Source organism: Hordeum vulgare, chromosome 1H (genome assembly GCF_904849725.1).
Source record: "Hordeum vulgare subsp. vulgare chromosome 1H, MorexV3_pseudomolecules_assembly, whole genome shotgun sequence".
Classification (NCBI taxonomy): Eukaryota; Viridiplantae; Streptophyta; class Magnoliopsida; order Poales; family Poaceae; genus Hordeum; species Hordeum vulgare.
The window spans coordinates 441,515,116-441,539,551 of record NC_058518.1 but is presented as its reverse complement, the minus strand read 5'-3'; the positions used below and the strand labels follow the sequence as shown (position 1 = coordinate 441,539,551).

At 46.6% G+C, this 24,436-nt stretch overlaps 1 protein-coding gene across 1 annotated transcript; it reads left to right on the top strand.

Moving 5' to 3' along the window:
* The first annotated feature begins 17,784 nt into the window (after positions 1-17,784).
* LOC123413292 (peroxidase 1-like) lies at positions 17,785-19,354 on the top strand. Its single transcript, XM_045106237.1, has 4 exons — positions 17,785-18,061; positions 18,162-18,347; positions 18,454-18,616; positions 18,737-19,354. Exons 1-4 carry the CDS (start codon positions 17,855-17,857, stop codon positions 19,159-19,161), a joined length of 981 nt encoding a protein of 326 aa, XP_044962172.1. The 5' UTR covers positions 17,785-17,854; the 3' UTR covers positions 19,162-19,354.
* The last annotated feature ends 5,082 nt before the right edge of the window (positions 19,355-24,436 follow it).

The following is a 24,436-nucleotide window of genomic DNA, read 5'->3' as shown; positions in this document are numbered from 1 at the left end:
GATGAGATCGCGGGAGGGGCTACGATTTGGATCGTGAAGATGTTCCACTACATCAACCGCGTTATATATGCTTACGCTTAGAAATCTACAAGGGTATATAGATTCACTCACCCCTCTCATAGATGATCATCACCATGGATAGGTATTGCGTGTGCGTAGGAAATTTTTTGTTTCCCATGCAACATTCCCCAACAGTGGCATCATGAGCTAGGTTCATGCGTAGATGATATCTCGAGTAGAACACAGAAGAGTTTGTGGGCGTTGATGTTCAATTTGCTGCCCTCCTTAGTCTTTTGTTGATTCGACGGTATTGTTGGATTGAACCGGCCCGGACAACCTTTACTCGTACGCTTACAAGAGACCGGTTTCATCGACTGACATGCAACTTGTTGCATAAAGATGACTGGCCGGTGTCTGTTTCTTCAACTTTAGTTGAATCGGATTTGACCAAGGCGGTCCTTGGAGAAGGTTAAATAGCAATTTGCATATCATCGTTGTGGCTTTGCGTAAGTAAGATGAGATCATACTAGATACCCATAGCAGCCACGTAAAACATGCAACAACAAATTAGAGGACGTCTAACTTGTTTTTGCAGGGTATGCATGTGATGTGATATGGCCAAAGACATGATATGATATATTGGATGTATGAGATGATCATGTTGTAATAGTTAAAATATCGAGTTGCACGTCGATGCTACGGCAATCGGCAGGAGCCATAGGGTTGTCTTTAAACTAACGTTTGTGCTTGCAGATGCGTTTACTATATTGATAGGTAGTAGCTTTAGTAGTAATATCATAGATAGCACGACAACCTCGATGGTGGCACAATGATGGAGATCATGATGATGGAGATCATGCTGTGGCGCCGGTGACGATGAAGATCATGCCGGTGCTTTGGTGATGGAGATCAAGCAGCACAAGATCATGGCCATATCATGTCACTTATGATTTGCATGTGATGTTAATCCTTTTATGCACCTTATTTTTCTTAGAATGATGGTAGCATTATAAGGTGATCCCTCACTAAAATTTTAAGATAAAATTGTGTTCTCCCCGACTGTGCACCGTTGTGATAGTTCGTCATTTCGAGAGACCACGTGATGATCGGGTGTGATAGACTCAACATTCACATACAACGGGTGCAAAACAGTTGCACACGCGGAACACTCGGGTTAAACTTAACGAGCCTAGCATGTACATACATGGCCTCGAACACAAGAGACCGAAAGGTCGAGCATGAATCATATAGTTGATATGATCAACATGGAGATGTTCACCACTGAAACTATACTCAACTCACATGATGATCGGACTTGAGTTAGTGGATTTGGATCATGCGCCACTCAAATGACTAGAGGGATGTCTATTTGAGTTGGAGTTATTAATAAATATGATTAGCTAAACTCCATTATCATGAACATAGTCAAAAGGTCTTTGCAAATTATGTTGTAGCTTGCGCTATAGCTCTACTGTTTTAGATATGTACCTAGAGAAAATTTAGTTGAAAGATGATAGTAGCAATTATGCGGACTAGGTCCGTAAACTAAGGATTGTCCTCATTGCTGCACAGAAGGCTTTTGTCCTTAATGCACCACTCGGTGTGCTGAACCTCGAGCGTCGTCTGTGGATGTTGCGAACATTCGACATACACATTTTTTTATGAATACGTGATAGTTTAGTGCGTAATACTTAACATCTTAGAATTGAGGCGCCGAAGACGTTTTCAATGTCACAAAACATATGAGATGTTCTAAGAGATGAAATTGGGATGTCATGCTCGTGCCCTTGTTGAGAGGTATGAGACCTCCGACAAGATTCTTTGTGTACAAAGTAAAGGAGAAAAGCTCAATCATTGAGCATGTGCTCAGATTGTCTAAGTGCTACAATCACTTGAATCGACTGGGAGTTAATCTTCCAGAGGAGATAGTGATGGTTCTCCAAAGTCACCGCCACCAAGCTACTAGAACTTCGTGATGAACTATAACATGTCAAGGATACATATTATGATCCTTGAGCTATTTGCAATGTATGACACAGCGAAAGTAGAAATCAAGTAGGAGTATCAATTGTTGATGGTTAGTAAAGCCACTAGTTTCAAGAAGGGCAAGGGAAAGAAGGGATACTTCATGAAACGGCAAACCAGTTGCTGCTCTAGTGAAGAAACCCAAGGTTGAACCCAAACCCGAGACTAAGTGCTTCTGTTATGAGGGGAACGATCACTGAGGTGGAACTACCCTATATACTTGGTAGATGAGAAGGTTGGCAAGGTCAACAAAAGTATATTGGATATACCTAATATTTATGTGTACCTTACTAGTACTCCTAGTAGCACCAGGGTATTAGATACCGGTTCAGTTGCTAAGTGTTAGTAACTCGAAGTTATAGCTACGATTAAATGGATACTAGCAAGGGTGAGGTGACGATGTGTGTTGGAAGTAATTATAAGGTTGATGTGATCAAACATCGCACGCTCCCTCTACCATCGAGATTAGTGTTAAACCTAAATAATTGTTATTTGGTGTTTGCATTGAGTGTGAACATGATTAGATCGTGTTTATTGCAATACGATTATTCATTTAAAAAGAATAATGGTTATTCTATTTGCTTGGATAAATACCTTCAGTGGTATATTGAATCTCGATCGTAGTGCTACACATGTTCATAATATTGATGTCAAAAGATACAAGTAGTAGTGATAGTACCACCTACTTGTGGCTGTGCCGCTTGAGTCATGTTGGTATAAAATGCATGAAGAAGCTCCATGCAGATGGATCATTTGGACTCACTTGATTTTGAATCACTTGAGACATGAAAATCATACCACATGGGCAAGATGACTGAATGCCTCGTTTTCCAGTGAGATGGAACTAGAAAGTAACTTATTGGAATTAATACATTTGGATGTATGCACTCCAATGAGTGCTGAGGCACGCAGTGGATATCGTTATGTACTTACTTCACAGATGATTTGAGTAGATACTGGTGTATTTGCTTGATGAAACACACGTCTGAATGAAAGGTTCAAGTAGTTTCAGAGTGAAGTTGAAGATCGTCGTGACAAGAGGGTAACATGTCTACGATGTGATCATAGAGATGAATATACGAGTTGCGAGTTTGGTACACAATTAAGACAAATGTGAAAATTGGTTCACATCTCATGCCACCTAGAACACCATAGTGTGATGGTGTGTCCGAACGTCATAGCCGCACCCTATTTGATGTGGTGCATACTATGATGTCTCTTATCGAATTACCACTATCATTTATGGCTTATGCATTAGAGACAACCGCATTCACTTTAAATAGGGCACCACGTATTTCCGTTGAGATGACACAGTATGAACTATGGTTTGGAGAAACTTAAGCTGTCGTTTCTTAAAAGTTTGGGGCTGCAATGCTTATGTGGAAAAGTTTCAGCATGATAAGCTCGAACCCAAAGCGGATAAATGCATCTTCATAGGACACCCAAAACAGTTGGGTATACCTCCTATCTCAGATCCAGAATCAAAGTCTTTGTTTCTAGAAACGGGTCCTTTCTCGAGGAAAAGTTTCTCTCGAAAGAATTGAGTGGGAGGGTGGTGGAACTTGATGAGGTTATTGAACCGTCACTTCAACCAGTGTGTAGCAGGGCGCAGGAAGTTGTTCATGTGGCGCCTACGCCAATTGAAGTGGAAACTGATGATAGTGATCATTAAGCTTTGGATCAAGTTACTACAAACCTCGTAGGTCGACAAGGTCACGTACTGCTACAGAGTGGTATGGTAACCCTGTCTTGGAGGTCATGTTGTTGAACAACAGTGAACCTACGAGCTATGGAGAAGCGATGGTGGGCCCGGATTCCGACAAATGGCTGGAGGCCATGAAATCCGAGAGAGGATCCATGTATGAAAACAAAGTGTAGACTTTGGAAGAACTACTTGATGGTCGTAAGACTATTAAGTATAGATGGATCTTTAAAAGGAAGACATACGATGATGGTGAAAAGTCACCATTAAAAGCTCGACTTATCGCAAAGATGTTTCCGACAAGTTCAAAGAGTTGACTATGATGGGATTTTCTCACTCGTAGCGATGCTAAAAGTCTGTTGGAATTATGTTAGCAGTTGCTGCATTATTTATGAAATATTGCACATAGGATGTCAAAACATTGTTTCCTCGACGGTTTCCTTGAGGAAAGGTTGTATGTGATACAACCAGAAGGTTTTCTCGATCCTAAGGATGCTAACAAGTATGCAAGCTCCAGCGATCCTTCTATGGACTGGTGCAAGCATCTCGGAGTCGGAATATACGCTTTGATGAGATGATCGAAGCTTTTGGGTTTATACAAGGTTTATGAGAAACTTGTATTTACAAAGAAGTGAGTGGGAGCACTATAGAAACTTGTATTTACAAAGAAGGATGTGGTTGAAATATTGTTGATCGGAAATAATGTAGAATTTTTGGAAAGCATAAAGGGTTGTTTGAAAGGTGTTTTTCAAAGGAAAACCTGGGTTAAGCTACTTGAACATTGAGCATCAAGATCTATGGAGATAGATCAAGAAGCTTAATAAGAAATTTCAACGGAATGCATGCCCTGACAAGTTTTTGAAGAAGTTCAAAATAGATCGGCAAAGAAGAAGTTCTTGGCTGTGTTGTAAGGTGTGAATTTGAGTAAGACTCAAAGGTCGACCATGACAGAAGAAAGAGAAAGGACGAAGGTCGTCCCCTATGCATTAGTGGTAGGCTCTATAGTATGCTATGCTGTGTACCGCACCTGATGTGTGCCTTGCCATGAATCTGTCAAGGGGTACAGAAGTGATCCAGTAATGGATTACTGGACATCGCTCAAAAGCTATCCTTAGTAACTAGTGGACTATGGATTTTTTCTCAATTATGGAGGTGATTAAAGAGTTCGTCGTAAAGAGTCACGTTGATGCAAGCTTTGACACTAATCGGAATAACTATGAGTAGTAAACCGGATTCATATAGTGGAGCAGTCATTTGAAATAGTTCCAAATAGTGCGTGGTAGCAACATCTATAGGATGACATAGAGATTTGTAAAGCACACACGGATCTGAAAGGTTCAGAACCATTGACAAAAACCTTTCTTACAAGCAAGATATGATCAAACCCCATAATTGTATGGGTGATAGGTTCATTACAATCACATAGTGATGTGAACTAGATTATTGACTTTAGTGCAAGTAGGAGATGTTGGGAAACGTCGTATGGGAAACAAAAATTTTCCTACGCGCACGAAGACCTATCATGGTGATGTCCATCTACGAGAGGGGATTTCCGATCTACGTACCCTTGTAGATCACACAACAGAAGCGTTAGTGAACGCGTTTGATGTAGTGGAACGTCCTCACGTCCCTCGATCCGCCCCACGAACCATCCCGCGATCTGTCCCACGATCCGCTCCGATCTAGTGCCGAACGGACGGCACCTCCGCGTTCAGCACACGTACAGCTCGACGATGATCTCGGCCTTCTTGATCCAGCAAGAGAGACGGAGAGGTAGATGAGTTCTCCGGCAGCGTGACGGCGCTCCGGAGGTTGGTGGTGATCTAATCTTAGCAGGGCTCCGCCCGAGCTCCGCAGAAACGCGATCTAGAGGTAAAACCGTAGAGGTATGTGGTCGGGCTGCCATGGCAAAAGTTGTCTCAAATCAGCCCTAATACCTCAGTATATATAGGAGGGAGGGGGAGGGAAGAGGCAGCCTCAAACCGTCAAGGTTTGGCCGAAATTGGAGGTGGAGGAGTCCTACTCCAATCCTACTTGGAGTAGGATTCCACCTTCCCACTTGGAAACTCTTTCCACCTTGTGTTTTTTCCTTCTCAAACCTTATGGGCCTTAGTGGGAACATATTCCAGCCTACTAGGGGCTGGTTTATCTCTTCCCATAGCCCATGAGACCCCTTGGGGCGTGAAACCACTCCGGATGGTCCCCGGCACCCCTCCCGACACTCCCGGTACACTACCGATGAGCCCGAAACTTTTCCGGTGACCAAAACAGGACTTCCTATATATCAATCTTTACCTCCGGACCATTCCGGAGCTCCTCGTGACGTCCTAGATCTCATACGGGACTCCGAACAACATTCGGTAACCAACCATATAACTCAAATATGCATAAAACAACGCAGAACCTTAAGTGTGCAGACCCTGCGGGTTCGAGAACTATGTAGACATGACCCGAGTGACTCCTCGGTCAATATCCAATAGCGGGACCTGGATGCCCATATTGGATCCTACATATTCTCCGAAGATCTTATCGGTTGAGCCTCAGTGTTAAGCATTCATATAATCCCGTATGTCATTCCCTTTGTCCTTCGGTATGTTACTTGCCCGAGATTCGATCGTCAGTATCCGCATACCTATTTCAATCTCGTTTACCGGAAAGTCTCTTTACTCGTTCCCTAATACAAGATCCCGCAACTTACACTAAGTCACATTGCTTGCAAGGCTTGTGTGTGATGTTGTATTACCGAGTGGGCCCCGAGATACCTCTCCGTCACACGGAGTGAGAAATTCCAGTCTCGATTCATACTAACTCAACGAACACCTTCAGAGATACCTGTAGAGCATGTTTATAGTCACCCAGTTACGTTGCGACGTTTGATACACACAAAGCATTCCTCCGGTGTCAGTGAGTTATATGATCTCATGGTCATAGGAACAAATACTTGACACGCAGAAAACAGTAGCAACAAAATGACACGATCAACATGCTACGTCTATTAGTTTGGGTCTAGTCCATCACATGGTTCTGCTAATGATGTGATCCCGTTATCAAGTGACAACACTTGCCTATGGTCAGGAAACCTTGACCATCTTTGATCAACGAGCTAGTCAACTAGAGGCCTACTAGGGATAGTGTTTTGTCTATGTATCCACACATGCACTGTGTTTCCAATCAATACAATTATAGCATGGATAATAAACGATTATCATGAACAAAAATTATAATAATAACTAATTTATTATTGCCTCTAGGGCATATTTCCAACACTCTCCCACTTGCACTAGAGTCAATAATCTAGTTCACATCACCATGTGATTCCAACGAATCCAACACCCATATAGTTATGGGGTCTGATCATGTCTTGCTCGTGAGAGAGGTTTTAGTCAATGGTTCTAAAACTTTCAGATCCGTGTGTTCTTTACAAATCTTTATGTCATCTTATAAATGCTGCTACTATGTGCTATTCGGAAATACTCCAAATATCTACTCTACTATACGAATCTGTTTCACTACTCATAGTTATTCGGATTAGTGTCAAAGCTAGCATCGACGTAACCCTTTACGACGAACTTTTTAACCACCTCCATAATCGAGAAAAATTCCTTAGTCCATCAGTTACTAAGGATAAATTTTGACCGCTGCTGGTGATTCAATTATGGATCACTCTCTGTACCTCCCAACAGACTTTGAGTCAAGGCACACATCAGGTGCGGTACCCAGCATGGCATACTTCAGATTCTACGGCCAAGGCATAGAAGACGACCTTCGTCTATTCTCTTTATTCTGCCGGGGTCAGGTTTTGAGTCTTACTCTAATTCACACCTCACAACGCAACCATGAACTCCTTCTTTGCTGATCTATTTTGAACTCCTTCAAAAACTTGTCAAGGCATGCATCTTGTTGAAACTTCTATTAAGCGCTTTCGATCTATCTCCATAGATCTTTGATGCTCAAGTTCAAGTAGCGCAATCCAGGTATTCCTTTGAAAACTCCTTTCAAACAACCTTGTATGCTTTACAGAAATTCTACATTACTTCTAATCCACAATATGTCAACCACATATACTTATCAGAAATCCTATAGTGCTCCCACTCACTTCTTTGGAAATACAAGTTTCTCATAAACCTTGCAAACCCAAAATCTTTGATCATCTCATCAAAGTGTATATTCCAACTCCGAGATGCTTGCACCAGTCCATTGAAGGATCGCTGGAGCTTGCATACTTGCTAGTATCTTTAGGATTGACAAAACCTCCTAGTTGTATCACATACAATGTTTGCTCAAGGAAACCGTCGAGGAAACAATGTTTTGACATCCTATGTGCAATATTTCATAAATAATGCAGCAACTACTAACATAATTCTAACAGACTTTTAGCATCGCTACGAGTGAGAAAGTCTCATCATAGTGAACTGTTTGATCTTGTCGGAAACATCTTTGCGACAAGTCGAGCTTTTCTTAATAGTGACTTATCACCATCATCGTCTGTCTTCCTTTTAAAGATCCATCTTTACTCAATAGTCCTACGACCATCAAGTAGTTCTTCCAAAGTCTACACTTTGTTTTCATACGTGGATCCTCTCTCGGATTTCATGGCCTCCAGCCATTTGTTGGAATCCGGGCCCACCATCGCTTCTCCACAGCTTGTAGGTTCATTATTGTTCAACAACATGACCTCCAACACAAGGTTACCATACCACTCTGTAGTAGTACGCGACCTTGTCGACCTACGAGGTTTGTAGTAACTTGATCCGAAGCTCAATGATCACCATCATCAGCTTCCACTTCAATTGGTGTAGGAGCCACAGGAACAACTTCCTGTGCCTTGCTACACAATAGTCGAAGTGATGGTTCAATAACCTCATCAAGTTCTATCACCCTCCCACTCAATTCTTTCGAGAGAAACCTTTCCTTGAGAAAGGATCCGTTTCTAGAAACAAACACTTTGCTTTCGGATCTGAGATAGGAGATGTACCCAACTGTTTTGGATATCCTATGAAGATGCATTTATCCGCTTGGGTTCGAGCTTATCAGACTGAAACTTTTTCACATAAGTGTCGAAGCCCCAAACTTTCAAGAAACAACAGTTTAGATTTCTCTAAACCTCAGTCTATACTGTGTCATCTCAACGGAAATATGCGGTGCCCTATTTAAAGTGAATGCGGTTGTCTCTAATGCATAACCCATAAACGATAGTGGTAATTTGATAAGAGACACCATAGCATGCACCATACCAAATAGTGCGTGGCTAAGACGTTCAGAAACATCATCACACTATGGTGTTCCAGGTGGCATGAACTGCAAAACAATTTCCACATTGTCTTAACTGCGTACCAAAACTCGTAGCTCAGATATTCATCTCTATGATCATATCGTAGACTGTTTATCCTCTTGTCAAGTTGATCTTCACTCTAAAATAGCTTTGAACTTTTCAACATTTCAGACTTGTGATTCATCAAGTAAATACTCCTGTATCTACTCAAATCGTCAGTGAAGTAAGAACATAATGATATCCACTGCGTGCCTTAGCACTTATTGGACTGCACACATCAAAAATGCATTACTCCCAACAAGTTACTCTACTTGTTTCATGTGGCATGTTTTGCATGTCTCAAGTGATTCAAAATCAAGTGAGTCCAAACAATCCATCAACATGGAGCTTCTTCATGCATTTTACACCAACATGACTCAAGTGGCAGTGCCACAACTAAGTGGTACTATCATTATTACTTTTTATCTTTTGGCACTAATATTATGAACATGTGTAACACTACGATCGAGATTCAATAAACCATTGAGGGTAATTATTCAAGCAAATAGAATAACTATTATTCTTTTAAATGAATAATCGTATTGCAACAAACACGATCCAATCATGTTCATGCTCAACGCAAACACCAAATAACAATTATTTGGGTTTCACCACCAATCCCGATGATAGAGGGAGTGTGCGACGTTTGATCATATCAACCTTGGAAACACTCCCAACACGTATCGTCGCCTCGCCTTTAGCTAGTCTCCGTTTATGCCGTAGCTTTCATTTCGTGTTACTAATCACTTAGCAACCGAACCGGTATCCAATACCCTCGTGCTACTAGGAGTACTAGTAAAGTACACATCAACATCATGTATATCAAATGTACTTCTTTCGACTTTTGCCAGCCTTCTTATCTACCAAGTATCTAGAGTTGCTCTGCCTCAGTTACCGTTCCCCTCATAACAGAAGCACTCAGTCTCGGGCTTGGGTTTAATCTGGGGTCTCTTCATTAGTGCAGCAACTGTTTTGCCGTTTCACGAAGTATCCCTTCTAGACCTTGCCTTTCTCGAAACTTCGTGGTTTTACTAACCATCAACTATTGATGCTCCTTCTTGATTTCTACTTTCACAGTGTCAAACATCGCGAATTGCTCAAGGATCATTGTATCTATCCTTGATATGTTATAGTTTATCACGAAGCTCTCACAGCTTGGTGGCAGTGACTTTGGAGAACCATCACTATCTTATCTCGAAGATCAACTCCCACTTGATTCAAGCGATTGTCGTACTCAGATAATCTGAGCACATGCTCAACGATTGAGCTTTTCTCCTTTACTTCGTGGACAAAGAATCTTGTCGGACGTCTCATACCTCTTAACAATGGCATAAGCATGAAATCACAATTTCATCTCTTTAGAACATCTCTTATGTTCCGTGACGTTTTAAAACGTTTTCGGTGCCTAGCTTCTAAGCCATTAAGTATTTTGTACTGAACTATCGTCTAGTCATCAGAAACGTGTATGTCGGATGTTCACAACATCTACAGACCATGCTCGAGGTGCAGCACACCGAGTGGTGCATTAAGGACATAAGCCTTCTGCGCAGCAACGAGGACAATCCTCGGTTTTACACACTCTGTCTGCAAAGTTTGCTACTATCAACTTTCAACTTAAATTTTCTCTAGGAACATATAAAAAACAGTAGAGCTATAGCGCAAGCTACATCGTAATTCGCAAAGACCATTAGACTATGTTCATGACAATTAGTTCAATTAATCATATTACTTAAGAACTCCCACTCAAAAAGTAAATCTCTCTAATAGTTTGAGTGGTACATGATCCAAATCCACTATCTCACGTCCGATCATCACGTGAGTCGAGAATAGTTTCAGTGGTAAGCATCTCTATGCTAATCATATCAACTATACGATTCATGCTCGACCTTTCGGTCTCATGTGTTCCGAGGCCATGTCTGCACATGCTAGGCTCGTCAAGCTTAACCCGAGTGTTCTGCGTGTGCAATTGTTTTGCACCCGTTGTATGTGAACGTTGAGTCTATCACACCCGATCATCACGTGGTGTCTCGAAACGAAGAACTGTCGCAATGGTGCACAGTCGGGGAGAACACAATTTCGTCTTGAAATTTTAGTGAGAGATCACCTCATAATGCTACCGTCGTTCTAAGCAAGATAAGGTGCATAAAGGATTAACATCACATGCAATTCATAAGTGACATGATATGGCCATCATCATGTGCTTCTTGATCTCCATCACCAAAGCACCGGCACGATCTTCTTGTCACCGGCGTCACACCATGATCTCCATCATCATGATCTCCATCAACGTGTCGCCATCGGGGTTGTCGTGCTACTCATGCTATTAGTACTAAAGCTACATCCTAGCAATAGAGTAAACACATCTGCAAGCACAAACGTTAGTTTAAAGACAACCCTATGGCTCCTGCCGGTTGCCGTACCATCGACATGCAAGTCGATATTAACTATTACAACATGATCATCTCATACATCCAATATATCACATCACATCGTTGGCCATATCACATGACACGCATACCCTGCAAAAACAAGTTAGACGTCCTCTAATTTGTTGTTGCATGTTTTATGTGGTGACCATGGGTATCTAGTAGGATCACATCTTACTTACGCAAACACCACAATGAAGATATATGAATTGCTAAAGTTGGAGAAACCGACACTTGTCAGTCATCTTTGAGCAACGGAGTTACTCGTAGCGATGAAACCAGTCTCTCGTAAGCGTACGAGTAATGTCGGTCCAAGCCGCTTCAATCCAACAATATCGCAAAATCAAGAAAAGACTAAGGAGGGCAGCAAGACGCACATCACCGCCCACAAAAACTTTTGTGTTCTACTCAAGATTACATCTACTCATGAACCTAGCTCATGATGCCACTGTCGGGGAAAGTCGCATGGGAAAGAAAATTTTTCCTACGCGCACGAAGTCCTATCATGGTGATGTCCATCTACGAGAGGGGATTTCCGATCACGTACCCTTGTAGATCGCAGAGGAGAAGCGTTAGTGAACGCGGTTGATGTAGTGGAACGTCTTCACGTCCCTCGATCTGCCCCACGAACTGTCCCACGAACCATCCCGCGATCCGTCCCACGATCCGCTCCGATCTAGTGCCGAACGGACGACACCTTCGCGTTCAGCACACGTACAGCTCGACGATGATCTCGGACTTCTTGATCCAGCAAGAGAGAAAGAGAGGTAGATTTGTTCTCCGGCAGCGTGACAGCGCTCCGGAGGTTAGTGGTGATCTAATCTCAGCAGGGCTCCGCCCGAGCTCCGCAGAAACGCGATCTAGAGGTAAAACCATGGAGGTATGTGGTCGGGCTGCCGTCGCAAGAGTTGTCTCAAATCAGCCCTAATACCTCAGTATATATAGGAGGGAGGGGGAGGGAAGAGGCAGCCTCAAACCGTCAAGGTTTGGCCGAAATTGGAGGTGGAGGAGTCCTACTCCAATCCTACTTGGAGTAGGATTCCACCTTCCCACTTGGAAACTCTTTCCACCTTGTGTTTTTTCCTTCTCAAACCTTATGGGCCTTAGTGGGAACTTATTCCAGCCCACTAGGGGCTGGTTTATCTCTTCCCATAGCCCATGAGACCCCTTGGGGCGTGACACCCCTCCCGATGGTCCCCGGCACCCCTCCCGACACTCTCGGTACACTACCGATGAGCCCAAAAGTTTTCTGGTGACCAAAACAGGACTTCCTATATATCAATCTTTACCTCCGGACCATTCCGAAGCTCCTCGTGACGTCCTGGATCTCATCCGGGACTCCGAACAACATTCGGTAACCAACCATATAACTCAAATACGCATAAAACAACGTCGAACCTTAAGTGTGCAGACCCCGCGGGTTCGAGAACTATGTAGACATGACCCGAGTGACTCCTCGGTCAATATCCAATAGCGGGACCTGGATGCCCATATTGGATCCTACATATTCTCCGAAGATCTTATCGGTTGAACCTCAGTGTCAAGGATTCATATAATCCCGTATGTCATTCCCTTTGTCCTTCGGTATGTTACTTGCCCGAGATTCGATCGTCAGTATCCGCATACCTATTTCAATCTCGTTTACCGGCAAGTCTCTTTACTCGTTCCGTAATACAAGATCCCGCAACTTACACTAAGTCACATTGCTTGCAAGTCTTGTGTGTGATGTTGTATTACCGAGTGGGCCCTGAGATACCTCTCCGTCACATGGAGTGACAAATCCCAGTCTCGATCCATATAACTCAACGAACACCTTCGGAGATACCTGTAGAGCATCTTTATAGTCACCCAGTTACGTTGCGACATTTGATACACACAAAGCATTCCTCCGGTGTCAGTGAGTTATATGATCTCATGGTCACAGGAACAAATACTTGACACGCAGAAAACAGTAGCAACAAAATGACACGATCAACATGCTACGTCTATTAGTTTGGGTCTAGTCCATCACATGATTCTGCTAATGATGTGATCCCGTTATCAAGTGACAACACTTGCCTATGGTCTGGAAACCTTGACCATCTTTGATCAACGAGCTAGTCAACTAGAGGCCTACTAGGGACAGTGTTTTGTCTATGTATCCACACATGCACTGTGTTTCCAATCAATACAATTATAGCATGGATAATAAACGATTATCATGAACGAAGAAGTATAATAATAAGTAATTTATTATTGCCTCTAGGGCATATTTCCAACAGGAGACTGTTGGAAATATGCACTAGAGGCAATAATAAATTGGTTATTATTATATTTCTTTATTCATGATAATCGTTTATTATCCATGCTAGAATTGTATTGATTGGAAACTCAAATACATGTGTGGATACATAGACACCACACTGTTCCTAGTGAGCCTCTAGTTGACTAGCTCGTTGATCAAAGATGGTCAAGGTTTCCTGACCATAGACAAGTGTTGTCACTTGATAACGGGATCACATCATTGGGACAATGATGTGATGGACAAGACCCGAAACTATGAACGTAGCATATGATCGTGTCAGTTTATTGCTACTGTTTTCTACATGTCAATGTATCTGTTCCTATGACCATGAGATCATGCAACTCCCGGACACCGGAGGAATACCTTGTGGGTTATCAAACATCGGAACGTAAATAGGTGACTATAAAGGTGCTCTACAGGTATCTCCAAAGGTGTCTGTTAGGTTGGCATGGATCAAGACTGGGATTTGTCACTCTATGTGACGGAGAGGTATATCAGGGCCCACTTGTTAATACAACATCACAGCAAGCCTTGCAAGCAATGTGACTAAGGAAGTTACAGGATATTGTATTATGGAATGAGTAAATAGACTTGTTGGTAACGAGATTGAACTAGGTATGGAGATACTGACGATCGAATCTCGGGCAAGTAACATACCGAAGGACAAAGGGAACATCATACATGATTAACTAAATCCTTGACATAGAGGTTCAACCAATAGAGATCTTCATAGAATATGTGGAAGCCAATATGGACATCCAGGTCCCGCTATTGGTTATTGACCGAAGAGTGTCTCAGGTCATGTCTGCATAGTTCTCGAACCCGCAGGGTCTGCACACTTAAGGCTCGGTGACGTTTCGGTATTGTTGAGTTATAGGTGTTGGTGACCGAAGGTTGTTCCGAGTCCCGGATGAGATCCCAGACATCACGAGGAGCTCCGGAATGGTCCATAGGTAAAGATTGATATATAGGAAGTCCTGTTTTGGTCACCGGAAAAGTTTCGGGCTCATCGGTAGTGTACGAGGAGTGCCAGGGACCATCGGGAGGGGTGTCACGCCCCAAGGGGCCTCATGGGCTGTGGGAAGAGATAAACTAGCTCCTAGTGGGCTGGAATAATTTCTCACTAAGTCCCATAAGGTTTGATAAGGAAAAAACACAAGGTGGAAAGAGTTTCCAAGTGGGAAGGAGGAATCCTACTCCAAATAGGATTGGAGGAGGACTCCTCCTCTCCTCCTTGCGCAAGGGAAGAAAGGGATGCCCTAGGGCGCAGCCCTCTCCCTCCCCTCCTCCTATATATACTAAGGATTTTGAGGGTTTTAGACAGAATAGAAAACAACCACGTGCTGCGCTCTCTCTAGATCTGTTTCTCCTCTAGTTTCAGTGGTGCTTAGGCGAAGCCCTGCTGGAATAGCACCACCACCACCACCACCACCACGCCGCCGTGCTGAAGAATTCATCTACCTCTCCGCCCCCTCTTGCTGGATCAAGAAGGTGGAGATCGTCATCGATCTGTACGTGTGCTGAACACGGAGGTGTCGTCCGTTCGGCACTAGATCGTGAAGGATCGTGATGGGATCGCGGGTAGGGATGGCACCCGCAGGGTATGGGTACGGGTGGAGCCTCCCCATACCCTTACCCGCCCCGTCTGATAATACCCATCATTCTTACCCATATCCGTCAACGGGTACAATTTTTCCCCATACCCGTTACCGATAGGGTAGATGGATACCCGCGGGTAAAATCAACCATATTTGCAAAACATCAATTTAAAATACTTATAGTTATAAACTGCATTGTATCATATAGTTTACAAAGATAGATTATAACTACAACACATACTTATAAAACAACATCATATAGTCATAAACAACAACACATAGGCATACACTTCCAATTCATAAATTATTGACATCGTGTATACTGTAGAGATAATTTTGAGTTTACAAATATTTTATATGGGTACACGGGTATATGTGTATGAGTTATATGATCCCATACCCATACCCGCTGTACCTGATGGGTTTCAGATTTTCCTATTTATATATCCATGGGCTAAATTTTTGTCCCATACCCTTACCCTAATAGGTTTTTACCCGCAGGGTACGTGGGTAATGGGTACCCATTGCCATCCCTAATCGCGGGACGAATCGTGATGAGATCGTGGGACGGGCTGTGATTTGGATCGCGAAGATGTTCAACTACATCAACCGCGTTATATACGCTTTCGCTTAGCGATCTACAAGGGTATGTAGATTCACTCTCCCTCTCGTAGATGATCATCACCATGGATAGGTACTGTGTGTGCGTAGGAAATTTTTTGTTTTCCATGCAACGTTCCCCAACAACAAAAACATGTCAGCTACAAGCAGAGCAAGGCAGCAACCTGTGAAATAGGGCATGACGGTGTGTGGTGACGACAATTTCGCGGTTAGCTCAGTTGGATTTGGTGGCCACACCTTTCCCAACCACATGAAGATGTATAAAATGCTCTCGTGGTTCTGTACTTGCTGATTAGTTTGCTCCTTATGTGTATAACTTAAAAATGAAAGTGTTCAATTACCAATGGAAAACGACTAAAACTGTATACTTTGCAACTGAAAATGCAAATGAGTTAATGTGAAAATTCATATATGTGCTAGAGAAAGCATAGCCATTTCTAACTAGTATCGGATACATCCCATTCTATCAGCTCAACCTAACAGCAAGATGAAACCATTCCATTCCATCTCATGACTCTACCAAACACGAGAACGGAACCTCAACCAAACACACCCTTATAGTATAGGAAACATTTGGAGGAAAACGGGGGTACAAGGGTCATTTGCCCCTAATTTACTCAGGCATGGTCAGGGACATCTCAGTACGCGAGGTAAATAGTCTAGGCAGCGAGTGTCACCCGGGAGTTGGGTTCGGGCACCCAGGGTGGTGCCTAGGTGGAGAGCAGAGCACCCAGTGAGTCAAGGGGGTTTACCCACCCGACGACCACATGTCCGGGCATCCTGGGTCCTTTTGTCCGGGTACCCGGGGTGTCCATAAGGCCTTTCGGTGCTTCGCGCCTTCATGTTCCTCTTTCTCCTCCTCCTCGTGGATCCATGTGAACTTGGGGATGCCTCCTTGCTTCTTCAAGTCTTTCTCCTTGTTACATGAACACACATAGTGCATCTATTTGGGAGAGTAGCCATGTCTTGTATATGGACAAAGGAAAATCACTAAGGAGCGAGTTCACCTCATGTTCAATGCCGTGTGCATGAGCTGTTGTCATAGGTTCACTTGATGGTTCGGGAGTTGATGTTGTATTCATGGGACAATCGTAGGATGCAATATTTCAGTAGCTATGTTTCCAAGGAAGTTTGAATCTGACTCCAAAGTTCGGGATTACAAGTATTTCATGCAGAACCAAAATATGCAGTACTTCAATGACCCTCGGCTTAAGCTAGAACACATACACCTAATAAAGTATATCTACATTTTTTGCCTAAACAAATCAAGGTGTATATATTAGAGATAGCATGCGGCACCGGTACAAATATACAGACTATGAGGTTTCCATGTCTTCAAACTACCAGTAGGTGGCATTCACTCATTGCCCATCGAGCTCATTGCACATAGACTTTTGTTGATTAAAACTTGGCACCGTAGGTTGATCTGTGATGACTACATAGTTAAGTTAGTAACTACTCGTACATAGTAAAGTGTAAGAATTCAACTTCCATGGGATGATGAATTGATGATACAATTATTCTCGTAATCATGCAGTCATAAATTGGTTCGCGAGTATATTGCTGTGTATACAAAAGTTAGTGAACTGGTCTATTGATGTGCTTCCGTCTAGCTGTCCGTCCGCCTCCATTATACATACGGTGCGCCGTCGGTGTACCTGCCACGGGAAAGATTCCGGAGAGTGCAAACATGGAACAACTCACTAAACCATGAAAATTTTACCTGCTGCTCCGGAAGACAGCCCACCACATGCAGGTGTTGGAACACTCGGGCGCTATATATGTCCCGGGCTGCTAATCCAGGAGCAGCAGCAGCAGCAGCTTAAGCTTCCCCTGATTAATCAGCCATCGTCGTTTTCTTGCATAGCCAAGGGGAGAGGCGAGAAGATGGGTTCGAGGGCTGTGATTGTGGCGCTGCTGCTCGCGGCGGTGGCGGCAACCTGCGCGCGGGCGCAGCTGCACGAGAAGTTCTACAGCGAGTCGTGCCCCAGCGTTGAGGACGTGGTGAGGAAGGAGATGGTGAGGGCGCTGTCACTGGCGCCCAGCCTCGCCGGACCGCTCCTCCGGATGCACTTCCACGACTGCTTCGTCAGGGTAAGCAGCATTTTGCATGCATCAGCATCAGTACCTGTCCGTACCCCGTTTGTTCGCCCTGCAGTGGCCTGACCACCGCCACCGTGCGACGTGAATGCAGGGGTGCGACGGGTCGGTGCTGCTGGACTCGGCAAACAAGACGGCGGAGAAGGACGCGCTGCCAAACCAGACGCTCCGTGGCTTCGGCTTCGTCGACAGGGTGAAGGCCGCGGTGGAGAAGGCCTGCCCCGACACCGTCTCCTGCGCCGACGTGCTCGCCCTCATTGCCAGGGATGCAGTCTGGCTGGTGAGTAGAGTACTATCCTAGCCATTTTGCAAATGAAATGACACGGTACCTGTGGGTGTGGAAGCCAAATCCTAATGCTGCTCGAGCTCGATCATGGTTTTTCCAGAGCAAGGGTCCATTCTGGGCAGTTCCTCTCGGCCGGCGAGACGGGAGCGTGTCCATCTCCAACGAGACCGACGCTCTGCCACCTCCCACCGCCAACATCACCGTGCTCACCCAACTCTTCGACGCGGTGAACCTTGACGCCAAGGACCTCGTCGTCCTCTCAGGTAACTAGCCGTACCATTTCTACCTCTCAGCTTCACACTACTTCAGTCATGCTCCATGTCTAATTAGTACAGTAATTAATGGATATGTGCATGCTCTGTTTCTCCTACGTACATATATAGCCGCGCACACCATCGGGACGTCGCACTGCTTCTCCTTCTCCGACCGGCTTTACAACTTCACCGGCATGGAAAACGCCAGCGACATCGACCCCACGCTGGAGCCGCACTACATGATGAAGCTCAAGAGCAAGTGCGCCAGCCTCAACGACAACACCACCCTCGTGGAGATGGACCCTGGGAGCTTCAAGACCTTCGACCTCGACTACTTCAAGCTCGTGAGCAAGCGGAGGGGCCTCTTCCATTCTGACGGTGCCCTCCTCACCCACCCCGTCACCCGCGCCTACGTCCAGCGCCACGCCACCGGCGCCTTCAAGGAGGAGTTCTTCGCTGACTTCGCCGCCTCCATGGTCAAGATGGGCAACGCCAACCCGCTCACCGGCAGCCAGGGCGAGATCAGGAAGAAGTGCAGCGTGGTTAACCATTAAACCACCCACGACATACAAGGCTGTTTTGATTTGTGACCATCCTTTTTTCCATGTAAATCTCTGTAATATTGTTATATAGCTAGCTCCTTTCTCTCCCGAATCTTGTTCCTTCATTAATTTATTGTTTCATTACAACCATGTCGACTCCTTGTACACACGATCAATACTTTGATAATGCCTCATCCAACGCGTACCGACCTGGAGATTCATGTCACGCTTACTAGCTTTGTTCAAGTTTGTCTTGTTGTTCTTTTGATTAAAAAAAAGGGGTTTCCCCCTGCCCCATTTTATAACATGAAGCAAAGCACTTCAACAGGTTACACACGCGCTGCTCCAAAACGAAACAGCCTACAAACAAGTCTCGCCTCATGGCCCCATAGCCTACTAGAGCTAGAGAAAAAGTATGACCGATATGAGAGCAGAAGTTCTCTCAGAGCTAATTTATATTATTACAGTATCAGGACTAAAGCTAAGGAAACCATCATCAAAAGATCATGCGCGTATAGCTTGTTTCCTTAGCGACGGATCCACAACGCCTCCGGCCTCATCTCCATGCAATCTGCAGCACCTCTTCATGCCGGTTGTTCAACAGGAGGATGCATCTTTGTAGTAGCTTCGCCTGTGCATTATCGCAAAGCACTTTTCACAGGTTTAGGTACACATTCAACTTGGCAAAAAATGCATTTGACACTTCTCCATGTATGTTCCTCAAAGCAAAACTCATTTCTCAGCATTCATATGCTCCACAAGGAGGCAGCAATAACGAGATTAAGCACCAAATTGCTTTTGGAATTAGTCCATAACACAAAAATATCAACAAAAACAGTAATTTTACTAGTTATGAAAAATTCAGAAAAGTCCCACAGCTGTTGAGCAACCACACAATCAAAAAGAAGATGTTGGATAAGTTCATCCTTTCCACAGAACAAACAAGTGACATCTTCTATTAGCTATGTTTCACCAGATTATCTCGTGTAAGAACCTTATTATATACACACAACCAAAGACAAACGTGAATCTTCTGTGGACAACCCACCTTCCATAATTTGTTACAAATAGCCGAAATCACGCCCCCAAAGTTAATTTTAGTATACATCGATTTGACTGAATAGACCCCATTAGGTTCTAGAGTCCAAATAGGAGTATCAACTTTCTAAAGGAATGCAAAAACATTGGATGTTGCTTACTGAGAGCACAAGGTACGCAGTCGATCCATCACAACTTGGGCTGAAAGGAGAAATGAGCGAGACTCCTGCCTCCGCTCCCCTCTCCGCTGCCCTCACGGCGGCCGGAGCTCACCTCTCCGCTGCCCTCACGGCGGCCGGAGGCCAAATCCCTCCTTCCAGCCCCGATCCCAGACCTGCCGGGGCCTCTCTTCTGCCTCTCCTGGCGTGCTCGCCGGACTCCGCCTCCTCCCTGGTTGAGAGCGTGGCGCCCGAGACGGCTCAGATCCGCCCAGGTGTGGTTATTGCTACCCCCTCCGCTTTCGGATGCTTCGATGGCGCTACCCCGGGGGCCGCAGGGGGATCTTGCCCGGCATCTTTGGCTGCGGCGGATCTCTTCCCGCCTGCACCAGCTGGCGTACCCCGTCGGCCGCGGATGCGCTCCATTATCATCGCCCCTGCACCCTCGCAGCCGGCTACGCCTTCCCCGAGTCCCTCCTCCGCTCCCCTCTCCGCTGCCCTCACGGCGATCGGAGCACTTATTCCTCTTGCCAACCCATTTACGAGATCTGCCGGGGCCTCTCTGCTGCCTATGCTGGCGGGCTCACCGGGCTCTGCCTCCTCCATGGCAGAGAGCGTTGCGTCCGAGACGGCCCAGATCCACCTAGGCGTGGTTATTGCACACCCATCCACTTTGGGGTGCATCAATGGCGCTATCCCGATGGCTACAGGGAGATCTTGCTCGGTGTCTCTGGCTGCGGCGGAACTCTTCCCGTCTGCCACCGCTCGAGTACCCCGTGGGCCGCGGCTTCGTTCCATTATCGTCGCCCCTGCGCTCCAGCAGCCGGCTGCACCCTCCCCGAAGCCCTCTGCTCCGGCCTCCTACGCTGCTGCCGCCCCTGCCGCTGTGGACGGCTCCTCACGGCCATGGCAAGAGGTCTGCCCCAAGTTCTGGTGGAGGAAGCCTGCCCTTCCTTTCCGAGAAGATGCTTCTAGGGGCTTGCTTCCGAACTCCAGAGACCTGCAACAATCTTTGGACTTCAAGGCGAGATTCGACGGTAAATGTTTCCGTTGCCTCTCGGGGCGCCACCAGCTTAAGAACTGCTCGCGGCGTGTTCGTTGCATTTGCTGCAAAGAGCCTGGCCACATCGCCCGCTTCTGCCACGCCCGTGCCCCTACCACGCTGTCTGCTCCCCCTCCCCAGCTGGTGCGGCCTCCCCCCAGAGTTGCATCCGCACCTGGCCGCTGCTCGACAGAGTACCCGCCGCGCGCTCGACGGCTGCTCCAACCCAGGCATGCCAACCTCCGGCCGCCTCTGCGTCGCGCCCGAACTCCATGGAGTACGTCCCCGGCGCACCCTCGCGTCGCCCCGAGCGGTCTTCCTGTGTCATCGTCAGCACCCCGAAGATGGAGAGTGACGCCTCCCACCTGCGCCGCACGGCCCTTTTGGCCACAGGCCGCGACAGGCGCGTCGACATCAACTCCGCGCTTCTCCTCAAGGCGGTCGAGCGAGACTGCGGTCTCCCGTTCGATGTAATTCAAGTTGCTGCCGCTTTCCCCGAGGATTACCTGTTCAGGTTCAATGAGCCTAAGCACCGGGACACGACGCTGGAGCGTGGCTTCCTGACGGTACGGGGTGTCATCTTTGACCTACACCCCTGGGAGCCGCCGTCTAATCGGCGCACCCATGAATGGTGGTTCTACTATCGGCTGGCCATCGTTGGACTAGACTACCATGCGTGGCGCCTCGACATCGTCCGGAAGCTCCATCGCGGCTCGTGCCATGTCGACCGCCTTGAGCGGCAGACTGAGTGCCAGCACAATGCGGCGGCCATGTATGTCTGGGTCTGGGCCTGGAACCTGGACTACATCCGAAAGTAGTCGACTTCACGATGCTTGAGAGGACTCGGGATGGTCGCGTTCGCCATCAGCTGCCAGAGGGCTCCCCGACGGAGGAGGCAAGACGGGGGCCGGAAGGGCAAGCTTTGATCCACCTTCTCCTGACGAAAGATTACACGCCGCCCCTCCCGGATATGGGGATCCCTTCGGAGTGGCCGCACATCTACATATATGATGTCGAGTTCGGCCTCATGGATGGGCGGTCCTCCGTGCCGACGCACTCCTCATGCGCCTCGGAGCGTCATGCACATCATCGTGACGGTGATGCTAACGATGAAGGCCGAGACCGTAGCCGTCGCCGTCGTAGCAGCGCGCGCCGTCGCTCTCTGTGGCAAAACATGATGTCCCAGGCTCAATGCAGAGACTCCGAGCGCCACGACCGAGAACCCCACCGTGTTCGCTGTCGTGAAGGGCGTCAAGACTGTGCGGCCCAGGAGAGGCGCCATCGCGCCCCCAGCCGTTCCGCTTCCGAGGGGACGCGCTGGTGCCCGTCTCCTCGCCCACCGCCTGCGAACCGCGCGATCGATTCAGAGTCTTCCTTCACGTCGGTTCCGGCTGGCTCTCTGTTGCGACGTGGGGCACGGTCTACAGCGCTTGTTTCCCCGGCGAGCCCTGCAGCATCGGCGCCTCCTCATGTGGCCTCACCGCCAGCTTCTCCGCTGAGGACGGTTGTCCGGATCTCCAGGGGAAGGCTTCAGCACCTTCCATGCCCTTCATGTTGGAAATATGCCCTAGAGGCAATAACAAAATGGTTATTATCATATTTCCTTGTTCATGATAATCGTCTATTGTTCATGCTATAATTGTATTAACAGGAAACAGTAATACATGTGTGAATAAATAGATCACAATGTGTCCCTAGCAAGCCTCTAGTTGGCTAGCTCGTTAGTCAATAGATGATCATTGTTTCCTGATCATGGGCATTAGATGACATTGATAACGGGATCACATCATTGGGAGAATGATGTGATGGACAAGACCCAATCCTAAGCATAGCACTAGATCGTATTGTTCGTATGCTAAAGCTTTTCTAATGTCAAGTATCTTTTCCTTCGACCATGAGATTGTGCAACTCCCGGATACCGTAGGAGTGCTTTGGGTGTATCAAACATCACAACGTAACTGGGTGACTATAAAGGTGCACTACGGGTACCTCCGAAAGTGTCTGTTGGGTTGGTATGAATCGAGATCGGGATTTGTCACTCCGTGTGATGGAGAGGTATCTCTGGGCCCACTGGTAGAACATCATCATGAGCTCAATGTGACTAAGGAGTTAGTCACACGATGACGTGCTACGGAACGAGTAAAGAGACTTACCGGTAACGAGATTGAACAAGGTATAGGTATATCGACGATAGAATCTCGGGCAAGTTCTATACCGACAGACAAAGGGAATCGTATACGGGATTGATTGAATCCTTGACATCGTGGTTCATCCGATGAGATCATCGTGGAGCAAGTGGTAGCCACCATGGGTATCCAGACCCCGCTGATGGTTATTGGCCAGAGAGGTGTCTCGGTCATGTCTGCCTGTCTCCCGAACCCGTAGGGTCTACACACTTAAGGTTCGACGATGCTAGGGTTATAGGGAATTGTTATACGAGGTTACCGAAATTTGTTCGGAGTCCCGGATGAGATCCCGGACATCACGAGGAGCTCCGGAATGGTCCGGAGGTAAAGATTGATATATAAGACGGATGGTTTCGGATACCGGAAGTGTTTCGGGCATCACCGGTAACGTACCAGGACCACCGGGACCACCAAAGGTGGCCCCGGGGGACCACCGAAGGAGGGCAACGACCCCGGGAGGTAAGGTGGGCCAAGTGGGGGTGGGAACCAGCCCCTAGGTGGGCTGGTGCGCCTCCCAACCCAGCCCAATGCGCAGGGGAGAGAAAGGGGGGGGGCAAACCCTAAGCCAGGTGGGCCTAAGGCCCACCAGGTAGTGCGCCACCCCCTCCTCCCCCCTCTGGCCACCGCACCTCCCATCTGGGGGGGGGGCTGCCGCACCCCCTAGGGTGGGAACCCTAGGGGTGGCACCCCCTCTCCCCTCCCCCTATATATATCGGGCACTTTTGGCCATTGAGAGATAGACTTTTCCCTCTCCCTTGGCGTAGCCCTGCTCTTCTTTCTCCTCCTCTCTGCCGGTGCTTGGCGAAGCCCTGCTGGGAGACCCCGTCTCTCCATCGACACCACGCCGTCGTGCTGCTAGAGTT

What these genes read in the sequence shown, in the direction of transcription:
- LOC123413292 (XM_045106237.1), top strand. Translation starts at nt 17,855, where the DNA reads ATGGGTTCGAGGGCTGTGATTGTGGCGCTGCTGCTCGCGGCGGTGGCG. An exon ending in TCCACGACTGCTTCGTCAGG is followed by an intron (nt 18,062 to 18,161) that starts GTAAGCAGCATT and finishes ACGTGAATGCAG; the next exon opens with GGGTGCGACGGGTCGGTGCT. An exon ending in GGACCTCGTCGTCCTCTCAG is followed by an intron (nt 18,617 to 18,736) that starts GTAACTAGCCGT and finishes GTACATATATAG; the next exon opens with CCGCGCACACCATCGGGACG.